At 61.9% G+C, this 16,732-nt stretch overlaps 1 protein-coding gene across 1 annotated transcript; it reads left to right on the top strand.

The window, feature by feature from the left end:
• The first annotated feature begins 88 nt into the window (after positions 1–88).
• Positions 89–9,504, top strand: CILP2 (cartilage intermediate layer protein 2). Its single transcript, XM_020910512.2, has 8 exons — positions 89–634; positions 1,517–1,615; positions 2,678–2,950; positions 3,521–3,676; positions 4,743–5,021; positions 5,892–6,000; positions 6,200–6,357; positions 6,580–9,504. The coding sequence occupies exons 1-8, from the start codon at positions 571–573 to the stop codon at positions 8,913–8,915; spliced, it is 3,474 nt and encodes a 1,157-aa protein (XP_020766171.1). The 5' UTR covers positions 89–570; the 3' UTR covers positions 8,916–9,504.
• The last annotated feature ends 7,228 nt before the right edge of the window (positions 9,505–16,732 follow it).

The following is a 16,732-nucleotide window of genomic DNA, read 5'->3' as shown; positions in this document are numbered from 1 at the left end:
GAAGCCTCGGGGGGAACTGCCCACCGGCCCTCCGGCGGCCCAAGGCGGGAGGGATGGAGGGCAGACGCACATGGGACTTCCCGCTGGCCTCCGAGAAAACGAGCCAGGAGAGTGGCGGGTGGATTCCGGGTGGGATTGATTTCCAGCCTGCTCGGGGCGACCTAAAGCCAATAGAGTCGAAGTGAGACCCGGGGAAGGATTTCTAGCCGCCTAAAGGGCTGCCTAAAGCCTGAGTATCGGGACGGCTTCAGGCTCTGTTCCAGGAGGCACTTCCCAACGTGGAGAAGGGAGGGTGGGCTCAGGAAGGGACTTCCAGTCGGCGATGAGGGAACGCAGGCCAGGGCGAGGGCGGAGGTACAGCCGGATGCACCGAGGGGGTCGCCCCAGAGGGGTGGTCACCCAAGTCACCTCGGGCCGGGGAGTTGCTTGGACGGGGCGGGGCCTGCACGGGGCGTGGCCTGCGGCCGCGTCCCTCCCCCATCTTCAGCCCCAGCGGCCGCCAGACCCGCGGGAGTCCGACCCGAGTGCGCAGCGGAGCTGGGACCCTCCCTCCGACCTTCGGACCTGGCCATGGCGTCACTGCCGACACTGCTCTGCCTCTGTGTTGCCGCCGCACACCTGGCGGGGGCCCGAGGTGAGGCGCCCCTAGACCCCCGCCCAGCCCCCTCTCCAGGCGCCCGAACGTCTGGCAGAGGACCTGGCAAGCAGCCGGAGCCTGGAGACAGAACCAAGGGACCCACTCGCTTCCCCCACGCTGCAGCCGCCTTGCCCGCCTCGGGAGTGGAGTGAGGGGGCAAGAGAGGACTGCAGGGTATCCATCGCAGCCACAGCGTTTGGGCCCTGATTCATCCAGTCCTGTCCCCAGGATGAGGGGGTCAGAACTGTCCCCTCTCAGCGAACTCCTCCCCTCTTGCACACACACACATACCACTCAGAAAAGAAACTCCCATCTCTGGAACACTCAGCAGAGCCGGGGACTGGGCCTATTTTTCAGATGGGGAGACTGAGACTCCAAGAGGGAAGGGACTTGTCTGTCACAGCCCAGCCTGGCTACCTCAGACACCTCAAGGCCAGAGAAGCCAGGCTAGATTCCAAGGACTTCCCTTTGGCAGCCTGGGCCCTGAGTGTAGGGATGTAAGGTAGACTGAGGGAGCCAGCAAAGGGATGAAGGAAAATTCAGATCAAGACGAGGGCAGAGAGGGGCACAGCCAACTCAACTCATGGCCATTGAACACAGTGGGAGGACTGGGTCTGGGGGAGTGAAGTGGACAGACTTTCCCAACCTAAGGGGCTGTGTCCGAGTGAGGGATGGGGCTGTGAGAGACTGGGGGTGGGAAGGTCAGGGGTGGCTTCCTGGAGAAGGGGAGGCTGCTGTTCCTGGGGTCCGCTAGAGTTGGAGTCTGGCTTCTCTCCTCTGTGAAATGGGAGAGAGCATGGCAGCACCTCACATACCAGGAGCTCACAGAGGTTTCCCGCCGCCCCCCCCCCCCCCCGCCACGCCTCACCCCTTTGATAGGTACTCCCGACACCGAGGAGCCCACGGTGGCCGCGTGGGGCCTTGAAGGTTCATCGTTGCGCCCTGGCCAGCCCTCGCCAGCTCTGGAGGACTGGGAAGGTGAGCCAGTTTGGGTCTGAGTCCTGGTTCTGCTGTGGGCTCTGAGTGAGCTCTGGCTGGTGGGGTCATGTGAAAAGGGGGATGCGAGCTGGGTGAAGAATGCAGGAGGCGTCCCTGGGCATGGCGGTCCCTGGAAGTGGTGCCCTAAGAGGTCTTAAGTTTTAGCAGCGGGGAGAATCCAGGCTGTTTGTCCAGTAGGAAACCGGGGGTGGGGGGTGGGGTGAAGTGGCATGGTGGGACAGCCAGGTCAGTTCAGTCAAGGTCTCCTTCCCAGCTAGGAAGGTTCTGTTTGACTTGCTCTTGAATCAGGAAAGGAGTGAGCACCCCCTGTGCTGATGGAAACAGAAGCTAACCTGTGCGAGGCCAGACCCTTCCCACCTCTGGCTTCCCTGAAACTGAGGGTGCCTGATGGGTTCAGTGGGCAAGGTCCCTTAGTGGGTTTTCCTGGTGGCTCAGACGGTAAAGAATCTGCCTGCAGTGCAGGAGGCCTGGGTTCCATCCCTGGGTCGGGAAGATCCTCTGGAGGAGGGCGTAGCAACCCACTCCAGTGTTCTTGCCTGGAGAATCCCCTGGACAAAGGAACCTGGCGGCTACAGTCCATGGGGTCGCGAAGAGTTGGGCACGACTGAGCGACTGAGCGCAGCAGAAGCAAGACCCCAGCTGGCACTGACGGGGGCGGGGGAGGGCAGCAGAGGGGCTGGTCGCTGGCGGGGCTCCTCCTGCTGCCCTTACATCTCCTTACCTCTCAAGGGTTCTGAATGCTGAGGCTAGGGGCTGGTGCCGCAGTGGCCAGAGCTCACTTGCACCCGGGGCCAGCTCAGGTACTGAGCAGAGCAGCAGAACGAGGGAGGCTGCAAGAGGAAAACAACCTCCCTTGGTCTCTGTGCAGCTCCTGTGCCCGAGGGCTCTGGGTCTGGGAAGGCTGGGCTGGCCCATGCACTTTTGAGCGCAGGGCAACCCGGATTTAAACACGAGATGGGGGTGGGCAGGCCCGGGTTTTCGCATGAATTGATGGGGCCCGACCGGCGGCGTCCCGGGTCCCAGCGCGTGTGGTGCCCGCAGAAGCCAGCGAGTGGACGTCCTGGTTCAACGTCGACCACCCGGGCGGCGACGGTGACTTCGAGAGCCTGGCTGCGATCCGCTTCTATTATGGGCCGGCACGCGTGTGCCCAAGGCCGCTGGCGCTGGAGGCGCGCACCACAGACTGGGCCCTGCCGTCGGACGTCGGCGAGCGCGTACACTTGAACCCCACGCGCGGTTTCTGGTGCCTCAACCGCGAGCAGCCCCGAGGCCGCCGCTGCTCCAACTACCACGTGCGCTTCCGCTGCCCGCTCGGTGAGGGCGGGGCTCAGGGGGCCGCGGGGACCTGCGTGCGGGAGGTGGAGGAGGCCTGAATGTCTGGTTCTGGGGAGGGGGCAGGACCGAGAGGACTGGGCGTGGCTAGGAAGGGGGGGTCCTTTAGGACCAAGGCCACAGGAGAGGGCTGAAGCGGGGAGCAGAGGGGGCTTTGGAAGGGATGGGCTGAAATGGCGGGGGCCCAGGTGGGATGGGGCAGGAAGGGGCCCCCAGGAACGTATCTCCCTCTTGCTGCCCTCATTTGCTCATCTACAACAGCTTCGTCCTGTGAAAGCATGTTTTGAGCCCCAGACACGTGTGAGACGCAGAAAGAATAGCTCGGCTGGTGGGGGGAGAGGGAGGTGGGGGGGGGGGGGCGCAGTGTGCTGGGGGTGGACGACCGTACCTCCACTGCACATTCGACCAGTTCGCCTTCGAGGGGAGAGGGTAGGACTTCTCTCTGACTCAGATGCACGTGCCAGGAGCGTCCTCCAGCCCCACACTGTCACCAGATTCTAGGTTTCTGGGGTGGGCGGCCACCTGACGCCCCCATCCCTGCCCTCTCCCCAGAGGCCACGTGGGGTTCGTGGGGCCCGTGGGGTCCCTGTTCGGGGAGCTGCGGGCCAGGCCGTCGCTTGCGCCGCCGCCGCTGCCCAAGCCCCGCGGGGGATGCGTGTCCCGGGCGTCCCTCGGAGGCGCAGAAGTGTGTGAGGCCTCGGTGTCCAGGTAGGAGGGGCGGGGCCTGGAGGAGATAGGCGGACTAGAGGCGGGGCCTGGGTGTGATGGGAGCGGGGCCAGTTGAGGGAAGTACCTAGAGGGGCTGATTAGGGTGGAGTCTGATGGGGAGGTGCCTGAAGAGAGGAGACGGAGTCTGGGCGTAGGGGCGGAGCCTGGAGGAGCAGAACTTGGACCGCGTGGAGCCTGGCTTTTCCTTCCCTTCTGGGCCTCCGAGGAGCACTGGTAAAAGCGTACATCTGAACGGGTGGACTTCATGGGGGTCATGTCCAGCCACGGGCAGATCTGTGCAGGTGCTTCCTCCGTCTGCATGTTGAGGTGTGCGGATATCCCGGTGGACGTGGACACACACAGAAGCTGGCTCATGCACTCGGGGTGCACACTCGCATGGCATTGGCAGGCCCCGCCCGTCCCCCCACGCCCACGCGCACACGCGCTCACACCCTGGCAGACACGATGCCCAGGCCCTCCCAGGGCCGGACACCAGGCCAGCCAGGAGGCGACTGGAAATTCCAATCAGGCCTGGGCTCCACAAACACGGTCTGGAGACTGCCCCAGCAGAGCCCGCAGCAGGGTGGGGGAGCACGTGGCCAATGGGGTGGTGGGGTCCCCACCCTACCCTGCCTGGCCCTTCGTTCCCCATGCCTCTTCCCCGAAGTTTCCAGTGGAATTTTCCATTTTATGGAGAAACCGCAGGATTGGGACTGGAGGGCGAGGTTCTGGGCCCAAGACCCAGCCCCTTGCTGGGCCCCCAGCCCCTGCCTGAATGTTTCCTCTCATGCCAGAAGGAGCCTCTCTGGCCTGTGAGAGTCAGCTCTCCTTTCCCTCCCCCGGGCATCTCCCTCACACCAGGACCCCAGGTCCCCCCTTGCCCCAGCCCTGACCACTCAGCCCCCTGTCCACACAGGGGCTGCTCCAAGCAGGTCCATGTTGAGGACTCTCTGAGGGCATCAAGGTGGGCAGGGTGCCTAGGTGTCTTTGCTGAGTGACTGATGGAGAGGAAAGCCCTCCCCAGGAAGGGGTCAAGAGTCTTCTGTGCCTCCGTGTGTCCCTCCAGGGTGTGGCCCCAACACGTGTGGGTGCCCCGACCACATTCTTCTGGGCTCGGTGGTCACCCCATCTGGACGTCCGCTGCCAGGAGCCAGGGTCTCCTTGAGAGACTGGCCTGGCACCATAGCCACTAGTGATGCCCATGGAACCTTCCGGATGCCTGGAATCTGTGCCAGCAGCCGAGCCAATGTCAGTGCCCAAATGGACGGCTTTTCTGCAGGCACGGCCCAGGCCCAGGCCAACAGCTCCATGTCGGCGGTGGCCACTGTTGTCCTTAATAAGTTGGGTAAGTGCCTCATGGCAAGAGGGATGAGGGGCTGAGGACCTCAGGAGGTAACTCTGGATGACACCAGCACTTGGGATGATATGATGCACAACGAGGTCAATGGGGCAAGAAATAAGATATCACAGTCCTTGGAGAAGGTGTGGAGTGAGACATGAGTTGCAAAGGGAAGCATTAAGATTAGGCATTAAGAACCCACTCCAGTATTCTTGCCTGGGAAATCTCATGGACAGAGAAGCCTGGCGGGCTACAGTCCATGGCATCGCAAAGAGCTGAGCACAACTTAGCAACTAAACTTCCTAGTGGCTCAGTTGGTAAAGAATCTGCCTGCAATGCGGGAGAACTGGGTTCGATCCCTGGGTCAGGAAGATCCCCTGGAAAAGGAAATGGCAACCTACTCCAGTACTCCTACCTGGAGAATTCCATGGACAGCAGAGCCAGGCAGGCTCTAGTCCATGGAACTGCAAAAAGTCAGACACGACTGTGTGACTAACTTTCACTTTAGCAACTGAACAATAACAACAACCCACAATCAGGTAGACTGTGCTCTAGGGAAATACTTCTTGATGGAAATGTGCCATAAAGTGGAGAGTGAAGTGACCCAGCAATAAGGAATACAGAGTTCTATAAGAAATTAAAATTTGTGTATAGAATAGTAGCTGCAAATATTCAAACAATAAAGTCCGTGGCTAACGGGAAAAAAATAGATTCTGCATTAAGGGTACAGTCTCCAGCAGATGTGGGGTGAAAGTGAGTCATCAGAAAAGACCCAGGTGAAACAGGGCATCGCTGTAAGGGACTGGATGGCACCTGACTCTTGGGAAGGGTCACTGGGAGAAGCTGGACCCTGACCTTTCCTGCTTTTGCCCCCAGAGAAGCCCTACCTGGTGAAGCACCCCGAGTCTCGAGTTCGAGAGGCTGGCCAGAATGTGACCTTCTGCTGCAAAGCCTCAGGCACTCCCATGCCCAAGAAATACTCCTGGTGAGTGCCCTACGTCGTGCTCATGGGTCTCTCGCCCAGCTGTGGACTTGGAATGGGCATCCTGTGATGCGTGGTGCCTTGAAGACCCAGAGGAAGCTGCTCTGCAACCTCCTTGTGCTGCACGGGGGGTGGGGAGGTGGATGCAGCCCCTCCCCTCTGCCAAGGACACCCATTGTGTTGTTCACCCGCCCCCGCCCAGGTTCCACAATGGGACGCTGCTGGACAGGCGGACGCACAGGTATGGGGCCCACCTGGAGCTGCATGGGCTCCGCCCAGACCAGGCAGGCGCCTACCACTGCAAAGCATGGAATGACGCGGGGGCCGTGCGGTCAGGCACTGCCCGACTCACTGTGCTTGGTGAGCATCCTCAGCAACCCTCCCCCCAACCCCAATACCAAACTGAGTCCCAGCTCCAGTTAAAGCTCAGTCTCACATGGAACCCCAGCTTCAGACTGATCTCTGGCCTTGCTCAGTCACTGAGCCCCTGGGTTGAGCCTCTGACCCCAATCCAGGCCCCCAGCCTTGGCCTCCCTGGAGCTCTCCCCCTTGCCCTGATCTGCCTGCTTCCTTGCTCCACAGCCCCGGGCCAGCCAGCCTGTGACCCCCGGCCCCGAGAACACCTGATCAAGCTTCCAGATGACTGTGGTCAGCCAGGCAGAGGGCCCACCTACCTGGACGTAGGCCTTTGCCCTGACACCCTCTGCCCCAGCCCTGCAGGCTCCAGACCCCGGTGTGGGGACGCAGGCTCTCGCTGCTGCTCCGTGCGCCGCCTGGAGAGCAGGAAGATCCACTGCTCTGGCTACACCCTCCCAGTCAAGATCGTGGCTGAATGTGGCTGTCAGAAATGTCTGCCCCTTCGGGGGCTGATCCGGGGTCGCGTGGTGGCCGCTGACTCTAGGGAGCCCCTGCGCTTTGCTCGCATCCTGCTGGGCCGGGAGCCCATTGGCTTCACGTCCTACCAGGGTGACTTCACCCTCGAGGTGGCGCCTTCCACTCAGAGGCTGGTGATGACCTTTGTGGACCCCAGCGGCCAGTTCGTGGACACTGTCAGGGTCCTGCCTTTTGACCCTCGAGGTGCCGGCGTGTACCACGAGATCAAGGCCATGCGAAAGAAAGCCCCAATCATTTTAGACGCCAGCCAGAGCAACACGATATCCCTCGGGGAAATGGGAGATGAGGCCCCCTTAGGAGAGCTGGTCATCCCGCCCGGGGCCTTCCGCAGAGCTGACGGTCAACCCTACACGGGGGCTGTGGAGGCCCAGGTGACCTTCGTGGACCCCCGAAATCTCACTTCGGTGGCCGCCGCCCCCAGCGACCTGCGATTTGTGGACAGGGACGGGGAGTTGGCCCCGCTGCGCACCTACGGCATGTTCTCCGTGGAGCTCCGTGCCGCCGGCTCTGCCGAGCAGCTGCAGACCGGGCTGGTGGCCGTGCGCGTGGCCACTGACCAGATCCGGATGCCCGGCCACCTCGAGGCCCTGAAACTGTGGTCGCTGAACCCTGACACGGGCCTGTGGGAGGAAGAGGGCGGCTTCCAGCGCGAGAGACCGGCGTCCCAGCGGGCCCGCCGGGAGGAGCGGGTCTTCCTGGTGGGCAACGTGGAGATCCGCGAGCGCCGTCTGTTCAACCTGGACGTGCCCGAGCGCCGCCGCTGCTTCGTGAAGGTGCGCGCCTACGCCAACGACAAGTTCACCCCCAGCGAGCAGGTGGAGGGCGTGGTGGTCACGCTGGTCAATCTGGAGCCCGCCCCCGGCTTCTCGGCCAACCCTCGCGCCTGGGGCCGCTTCGACAGCGCGGTCACCGGCCCGAATGGCGCCTGCCTCCCCGCCTTCTGCGACGCCGACCAGCCCGATGCCTACACCGCCGTGGTCACGGCCACCCTGGGCGGGGAGGAGCTGGAGCCCGCGCCCTCGCGGCCGCGCCCGCTGCCGGCCACCGTGGGCGTGGCGCAGCCCTACCTGGACCGGCTAGCTTACCGCCGCACGGACCACGACGACCCTGCCCTCAAGCGCACCGGCTTCCGCATCAACCTCGCCAAGCCCAGGCCCGGCGACCCCACCGAGGCCAACGGCCCTGTGTACCCGTGGCGCAACCTGCGGGAGTGCCAGGAGGCCCCGGTGACCGCCAGTCACTTCCGCTTCGCTCGTGTGGAGGCGGACAAATACGAGTACAACGTGGTCCCCTTCCGCGAGGGCGCGCCGGCCTCCTGGACCGGAGATCTCCTGGCCTGGTGGCCCAACCCGCAGGAGTTCCGGGCCTGCTTCCTCAAGGTGAAGATACAGGGACCTCAGGAGTACATGGTCCGCTCCCACAATGTGGGAGGCAGCCATCCCCGGACCCAGGGCCAGCTCTACGGACTGCGGGATTCCCGGAGCGTCCGAGACCCCCAGCACCCGAGCTCCTCGGCCGCCTGTGTGGAGTTCAAGTGCAGCGGGATGCTGTTCGACCAGCGCCAGGTGGACAGGACGCTGGTGACCGTCACGCCGCAGGGCAGCTGCCGGCGTGTGGCGGTCAACGGGCTTCTGCAGGATTACCTGGCTCGGCATCCCCCATCCGCGCCCGCTGAGGGCCTGGCTGCCTTCTCCATGCTGGCCCCGCTGGACCCTCTGGGTCACAACTACGGTGTCTACACAGTCACCGACCAGAGCCCCAGGCTGGCCAAGGAGATCGCCATCGGCCGCTGCTTCGACGGCTCCTCTGACGGCTTCTCCAGGGAGATGAAGGCCGATGCGGGCACCGCCGTGACCTTTCAGTGCCGGGAGCCGACAGCGGGCCGGCCCAGCCTCTTCCAGAGGCTGCTGGAGTCCCCATCGGCGGCTCTTGGGGACATCCGCAGGGAGATGGGCGACGTGGCGCGCGTACAGGCCCGAGCCTCGAGTCCACTCCGCACCCGCCGAGGCAGGGCCCAGCAGTGACCTGGCCCCCAGCCTCGCCCCTCTGCCCTGCTCCTGATCCCCGTGTCCTTGGGAAGCCAAGCCCCCTTCTCCAGAGGCTCGCTGTCTCTTAAGGTTTCTGGGCACCCCCCTCCCCTGCCCAGGATTCAGAGTCAGGTCTGATGGTGGAGAACGCCAGCATGTAATTGTTACTGTGTGACATGAAATGGAGTTAGTTCGTCCTGACTGTGGGAGCCAGTGTCGTGGGCCTGACTGTGGGAGCCAGTGTCGTGGGGTGACCGTGGGGGCATGGGGCCCAGAGGGGATCATTCCCAGCTCACATTTCATGTGTATTTCGATCCCAATTTCAGATAATCCGCTTCTTCAGATTTCTGTACTGAGCTGGGTGCTCCATCGGGTCCTCCACCCTGAGCTTTGTTCTTGGGCTTATTTATTGAAACAAAGCCGGCAAGACAGGTGTGAGTGGGGAGGGGTCTGGAGATGGCACATTGAGTCTGGGGAAGCGGCTTCTTGGCTCTGGGGCTGGGGGGCCCAGTTCTCACATGTTTGGTGCTTGGAGATTCTCTAGGGGTTTGAGGCAGGGATTCAATTAAAGATGCTTCTTTTCCTCCTCATGGTGTCAGTCTTGGGGAGGGAAGGATGGGGGCTGGGACTGCTAGATCCAGAGGCACCTTGGCAGGCAGAAGCACATTCGGACATGAGTGTGAGAGCAGCTTGCGGGCCTCCATGAGGTCCCGGACACTCCTCAGGCAGGTACGCGGGCCCCAGCCGATGCCCACAGAAGTGTGTCTGCGACACGTGTGAGCGGGGCTGACCGACGAGCCGCCGGAGCCTGTGCAGCCCTGACCGCTGAACACAGCAGCAGCTGCTGCCCCGGCCTTCTCCTCCTTGCCTGGCTGCGGTCAGCGGCTCCCGCCTGGCCACATGCCCGGGGCTGCAGTGGGCAGGGAGGAGCCCTGGAAGGGCTGCTTGCTCCAGGAGGCAGGAATCGAGGCCGCCCTGCACTTCCGTGGCCGGGGCCACAGCTGCCCTGCCCTGGGTCCCACCCAGCTGAGGCCTGGCCACGCCTTGACCACATGGTGATGGGCTGCCCAGGGCCGTGGTCCTGAGCCTCTGGCCTCGGCAGGCCTCTCAGCCTGGAGGCGCAGAAGGCGCAGAACCATCACTTTGCGCTCTGTGCGCTTGGCGGGGCAAGGCGTCCTGACACCCCGTGGGGCAGGCGCTGTTCTGACCACACCCCCACTTTCCAGACAGAGAAACCGAGGTCCCAAAAGGAGAGGTGAAGGGTTGCCTGGGCTCTGGAGTGAATCCTGGCAGGAGTGGGGGCTCCCTGGATGGCCCAACAGTCCCTTCAGAAGAAGACTCCCTTTGCCTGGAGATGTCAGCCACCAGAAAGCAGGGATGTGGCATTTCTCAGGGCCTGGAAGGGGGACCATGGTGCCTGGCTGAGTTTGAGTGTTCCCTTATTCTGGGGCACGCTTAGGCCTTCTGCATCCCCACCCTCCCACCCTCTTCCCCTTCTGTCACCCCCCTGCCCACCTGTCCACCCCACCGCTCCAGTCTCCCTTATGATTTGCTCGTCCAGCATTAAGAGGTGTCAGCTCTGTGCTAACAATAGGGGCCCAGAGAGGGCCTGACTTGGGGAGGAGAGTGGCTCCCACACAGAGCCCTACACACTGTGGGGTCAGCGCTCAGCGCCCATGGCCTGCCGGCTCTTGTCCATCTGGTGAACTCTCTATCCGCCGACCCCCAACCTCCCCAGCCCTCCCTCACACCTTTGCTCAGGCCAGACCTTTCAGGGGAACACTTTCCTCTGCCCAGGGGGGGCAGACTCGGGGGCCTGGAGGGTCTGGAAAAAGCTAGCAAGCCCAGGGTATCGCCCCAGTCTCTGAGGGTGGGCCCTGGGGCTCTGCTTGGAGACCAGCAGAGGGTTTGGAGCCCTGGTGCCAGCACCCCAGCCTCCCCTTGGATCGGCTGTGACGGACAAGAGAGGGGAGACGCTGGGAGGGCCCTGGAAGCCAGGGGCATGTGCGTGTATCCGGACTGACTTATCCAGTCTACACTCTCTGCTGACAGTGGGGCTCAGAGGGGCTCAGAGCGGCAGGTTCCCACCCCGGGCAACGCAGACGCCAGGTCTGCCTGTCAGGGTCCTGGGAAGCAGCGGGAGAGGAGGGGGCTCCCCCTGCAGCCGCAGGAGAAGCTGGCTTCCAGGCCGAGTGTGATGAGGTGTCAGGCTCGGCTGCCAAATACCTTTTATTGAGAAAGTGTTGGGGCCGTGGCCGATGCCAGGCCTAGGGCAGCTGAATTTGGAGCGGCCTGCTGGCCCCCCTTCCCTAGGACCGGGGTGGCTGGGTGTCATCCTGAAACCCCCTCCCCAGCTGCAGTGGCCGGGCCAGGCGTGAGCAGGGGCTCCTGGAGGGAAGCGGGCCGGGAGACTTGCTGGCCGAGTGTCAGGCCCGAGAGAATGCTTGGCAGTGGCTATAGCCCGAGAGCCTCCTCGCGCGTGCTGACAGCCCTTCAGGAGGACAGCACTCAGTTCCAATATTCAGATGAGGAAACTGAGGCTCCAAGAGAGGAAACCATGGCTCTTAGCTGACAGCCCTGGGCTTCTTGACACTGCACAGTGACCCCATTCTACTTCTGAGCCAGGAGTCCCGCCCCTTCCCTGCTGAAACGTTTGCCATCTGCCTCCTGCTAAATCCATCGCTCTCCCCCTAAAACTGGGGCTGCCAGACCACACCCCATCAGCTTGGGGCGTGGGGGGGCATAAGGCCTCCCCCCAGAGACCCCGGCCTCAGTCACCCTGGGGTCAGCTCAGGGCACAAGGAAGTCCTTGGTCCTGCCCACAGCATTTTAGACTTTTAATTTTAGAAGCAAGGGTTCTTAAAATTCCTAGTACTGTGAGTGGGAGAAAAATCTTGGAATGGTGCTTAGAACAAGAGGCTCTCAAACCTGTAGAATCCAGGAGGAGAAAGGAAAATGAACATGCATCGAGCACTGACTGGATACAAGCCCTCTTTGCCCCCTCCCACAGCCCTAACTCACCTTAAGGGCATTTTATTCTTGCCTGGAGAATTCTGTGGACAGAGGAGCTTGGCAGGCTACAGTTCATGGGGTTGCAAAGAGTCAGACACGACTGAGCAACTAACACCATAATGTATATTTATTGTCTTGGACCCCCAAATGTACTTTTCGTAAGGGTGATCTGTCACACACATACCTTTCATTTCACAAATGAAGGGACTTGCCCAGGGTCACACGGGAAACGGGGACACCCTAGACCAAGGGAAAGGGTAAGGTTTCCCAGAGAAAGGGACAAAGGCAGTGGGTCTTGAAGGATGTGTAGGAGTTTTCCAGGGGGGGCAAGGCAGGAAGGGCGTATCAGGCAGCTGGAAAGATACATGTGAAGGCTGAGAAGGGAAACCTCAATGGGCCTGCAGATGGAGATACCCAGGGGAGGTGAGCAAAGCCTTGAGTGCTGAGTGAGGAGCTGGAGAGTCTCTGGAGGTTGGTGGGGAGCCACAGAGGTGCTGGAACAGGGGAAGATGACATAATTTCTCATAACAAAGGCTCTTCTAGAACTGCTGTGGGAAAGCATGTTGGGAAGTGTTTCTTTTATGGAGCTGGGGTCTGCCCCCTCCCAAGTGGCAGCCCTTGCAGGGTCCAAACCTGCAGGCCGGAGCCCCCTCCCCTCGGGTGGCCTCCTCTCCTGGCTGGAGGTTGCTGGCTCCTCCATCGGGGCCTTGTGGCCCTGGCGCAGCCACCCACCACTTCCCTAGCCCTGTCTGTCTCCCTCATCAGCCCTCAGGGTTGGATATGACCCAGTCGCAGACCCCAAAGACTGGAGCCAGCCTGGCGGGGAGACCTGGCTGCAGTCAGGTGGCGGGGGGGCGGGGGGGAGTGCTTGCATTTTAATAGTGGAAACAGAGGCAGAGAGCCAACAGAGAAAGAGCAGCCTAGCTGAATGCCTACGTCCAGCGGTCTGACCCTCCCGGGGCAGGAGCAGAGGCCAGACCCCAGGGTCTGGGGTGGGAGATGTGGGCAGGCAGGAGGGAGGAGACCCCAGGGGTGGGGGGAGCAACAGACATCCAGGGAACACCTTCCGCCCCACCAGGGTCACAGGCACTGCGCAGCCCCGGAGACGTGGCATGTGGGGTCAGGAGGCCTCACGGTCAGTCCCGAGGTCACACTGTCCTGGCCACGCCCTCTCCCTGTCCTCCCGTTGGACACTCCCTCCCACACCACCCGGCCACCTTCTTGTCCCTCATTCGGCTCCCTGTCACACTTCATCGCAGCCCCACTTGTAGTCTGCCCCCTCGAAGCGCACGTGGCTGGATTTGCTGGTCACGCGGCATAGGACAGCCTTGCTGGTCACTGTGGCCCTCACAGCTGCCCAGGCGGATGCATCCAGACAAAAGCCTATGCAACAGGGTCCTGCGGGGCGCCAGCAGCCAAGCGCATTTGCACACAGTGGGGCATCAACACTCACAGCTGCCCTCTATCACCCTGCTCTTGGGGACACTCGACCCTCAGACTCCCAGACTGCCGACGTCAGGCTCGCTTCTGAGCCTACACGAACCCCCGCGGTTCAGTCCCACACAGCGCCCAGGCACCGCCGCCTTCCAGCAGCCCCAGGGAGGGTGTGGGCTGGGGCCGGGGCGCCTCAGAGTCCCAGATGCTTTTCCTGGGAAGTCCTGAATCTCTTCCTGCTGACTCAACCCCGGGGGCTGTCTGGCCGGGTGTTGCCAAACCTCAGGTATGTCCTCGAAGGCTGCCTGGCAGGGCCTCCCTCAAGGCAGTGGTCGGGGAGCCCACTCAGGACTCAGGCCACCCCCCCGGAGCCCCAGCCCGTCCTTTGCCCCAGATGGGGCTTGAGTTCTGATGGTGGGTCTAAGGGCACAGCGCCTGCGTGGTGGAGGCTGAGGCCGGCGGCTCACACCCCTGCTTCTTCTCTGCTGAAAGTTGGGAGACAGATGAGCTCCCAGCCAAGTCAGGGCCCCCATGGGCCCTGCTCAGCCCACGCTGCTTGCCTCTGGTGGAGATGCCTCTGTCTTGGGTGGTCTGGGGAGAGTTCACCTGGCTGCCGCTGCTGGGGCCCAGCAGAGGCACAGAGACAGACAGACAGACACACAGATGTGCACCCGTGTGCTCACATGTGATGTCTCCATGCAGACCTGTGGGCACAGGGATGCTTGATTGTGCTTACACTGGTCTTTCCAGAACCCCATTCTGGAGAGGGACCCAGAGCCAGACACAGATAGCTCAGCCTGTAGGGGTCTGATTTGGGCCAACAGGAGGGTCATGGACTGGAAAGAAAAAAAAACCCAGAAGGGCCAAAGAAAGGCTTTCTGGAGAAGAGGACATTTGCTATGGGCTTTGAGGAGTGAATAGGAGTTTGCCAAACCGCTATCAGATATGCGAAGGTCTTGAATGCTGGTTTTAGAGTTTACCTTTGGTCTGTGAAGGTTCTGAGCAGGGCAGGGACACAGGCAAAACTCCATTCACTACTTCCTCTTGAAGACCCGGCCTCTCCCTTCAGGGAGCTTTCAGTCTGATGGGGGAGGCAGCCAGACCCCTCCTGGAAGAAGGGAAGAGTCCTCAGGTTTGTGAAGCACCTGCTAGGCATTGGGTTGGATCTCATGAACGACAGGTTCCATTATCATCTCTAGTTTACAGCCAAGGAAAGCTAAGGCTGAGAGGGGGAAGTACAACGCGGAGGCAGGGCTGTTCACATACCGTGCTGGCTTCTGACTTACAATTGTGGCTGACATGGTCATAAGCTGACCCTAAAGTCTGAAGGCCAGCATGGAGGGGTTCCAATAAGTCAGCTGTGCCCAGGGTCGTGTCTTTGCCCCTGGGGTCCTGGCTGGGGGGGAACCCCTGCTCATGGGACACACAGGCTCCCCCTGGCCCTCAGCACGATTGTCCCATCTCCTGTATCCCATGTCATTCTCTGCTGAGTGGCTTTAATGAGCAGCTTTAATGAGCAGCTTCTGGGCCAGAGGGCTGTCTGGGTAGGAGGCTGGGGGTGCTTCTCCAGGCTTTCTGGGAGGCCACAGCCACGGGCCCGCCGTCTGGCCCAGCTGAACACAAACACTTGGAAATGGCCGGCCCGACGGAATCTAGGTTGTGGTCAGGCTGTGGCTGAAGAAGCCACTGGAAAAAGACGCAGTCCACGCGGCCAGACCCAGCTTACGTTTCAGCAGGCAGGAGCGGCCTGCCCGGGTGCCTGGAGCTGAGGAATGTCTGTTCTCTAGCTCTCTGGAACCTGCTGCCTCTGACAGGGGAGTCCAGCTGCCGGGCAGTACTCCCCTCGGTCTCCTGCGGCCAGGATGTGACCTGCCTGTTAATGGGTCCTCAGAGAATCAGGCCTCTTGGCCTGTCCCCTGGTGTAGATGTTGTTGGAAACCTTTTGTTTGCTTGCATGCCCCTGGCCACGGGGAGCTCACCCCTTTACAACTGTCAGAGCCAGCAGCCAGGGGCCTATCACTGGGCTGATTCCCCACCGGAAGCTCTGGCTCCCTCGACCACATGAAGGGGAAGTCACGCAGCCTGAGTAAACCCCACCCCACACCCTTCCACGGGTTCAGCCCCATCCCGGGCCTCCAGACCTCCCCCATGCCCTTGGCGTTCAGCGTGTCCTAAGTGGACCCAAGTGTCCTTCCCCCAGAAGGTGCTCCTGGCCCCACGGCCATGCTTCAGCGCTCAGCCTTCTGTCCACCTGCCTGAGCTCTGGGCTAGGCAGAAGGCCCACACATCCGTTGAGCACATGCTGGATGCCGAAGCATTTACTAGCATCTCCTCACTGACCCCTCCCAGTGAAGCTGTTCCTGTAACTGCTCTCCTTTACAGATGGAGAAACCAAGGCTCCGCGGGTCTGCTTGGTGTCCTGGGATAGCACGGCCGGTTCTGGAACAGGAGCCGTTCCGCCGCTGCTGAGCTAGGACAGGGCCCTGGTGACCATGTCTTTGGGGCTGGGATGCCCCCTGGAGGTCAAAGGGGGAGCTGCAGCCTGTGCCACCCGGGTGGGCCTGAGCAGCCAGCTTCCCGCGGGCTCTGCCGCTGCCCTGCTCACCGTCCTCCCTGGTTCTCACGGTCCCCGCCAGTGGGGGGCAGGGGCTCTGCGTGCACCCTTGCTGGGTCACCGTGGAGACCCCTGGGCACAAAACCGGCCTCTTATGTCAAACTGCAGCTGGACCCAGAGCTGGGGAGGGACCGGATGAGGGGAGGGGTCTGAGTCCAGTCTGCATGTGGGTGACACGGAGGTTCCCGTGAGGGGACCATTCAGGAGAGGGCGGGCAGAGTCCAGGTGGCCCGAGAATGTGTGCCTGCCCAGTCTCCTGGTTTCACTCCACCCCAGGAGAGACGGTGAAATTAAACCAGAAGCTCCCGGGGGACTTTGACCATCGATCAACATGGGGTAACTGGGGGGGGGGTCACAGACCTCCCCTCCACACAGACCACAGCTCTCATCTCTCAGCCCTCCCCAGGATTCGCTTTGGTCTGGAAAATCCCCATCGGCCAAGCAGCAGTATGATTGAGGACCAGAGGGAATTCCCTGGTGGTCCAGTGGTTAGGACTCTGAGCTTTCCCTGCTGAGGACGCCGGTTCAGTCCCTGGTCAGGGAACTAAGATCCGGCAAGCTGGGAAGCCAAAAAAGAGAAAGAAAGTAACACAAAAACCTTGAAACCACAGAGGGGACGATCCTCCCTGGACATATAGCCCAGTCCCGTCCTGCCCAGTCCCGTCCTGTCCCAGGTGACTTGGCGGCATTGGGGCGGGGGAGGGCGGGGGAGGTTGGAGGGAGGGCGGAGGGCTGAGCCTAGACAGGGACTAAC

The sequence above is a fragment of the Odocoileus virginianus genome, chromosome 3 (assembly GCF_023699985.2).
Source record: "Odocoileus virginianus isolate 20LAN1187 ecotype Illinois chromosome 3, Ovbor_1.2, whole genome shotgun sequence".
Classification (NCBI taxonomy): Eukaryota; Metazoa; Chordata; class Mammalia; order Artiodactyla; family Cervidae; genus Odocoileus; species Odocoileus virginianus.
The sequence above is the reverse complement of the archived record's forward strand: the minus strand, read 5'-3'. Positions and strand labels throughout refer to the sequence as shown.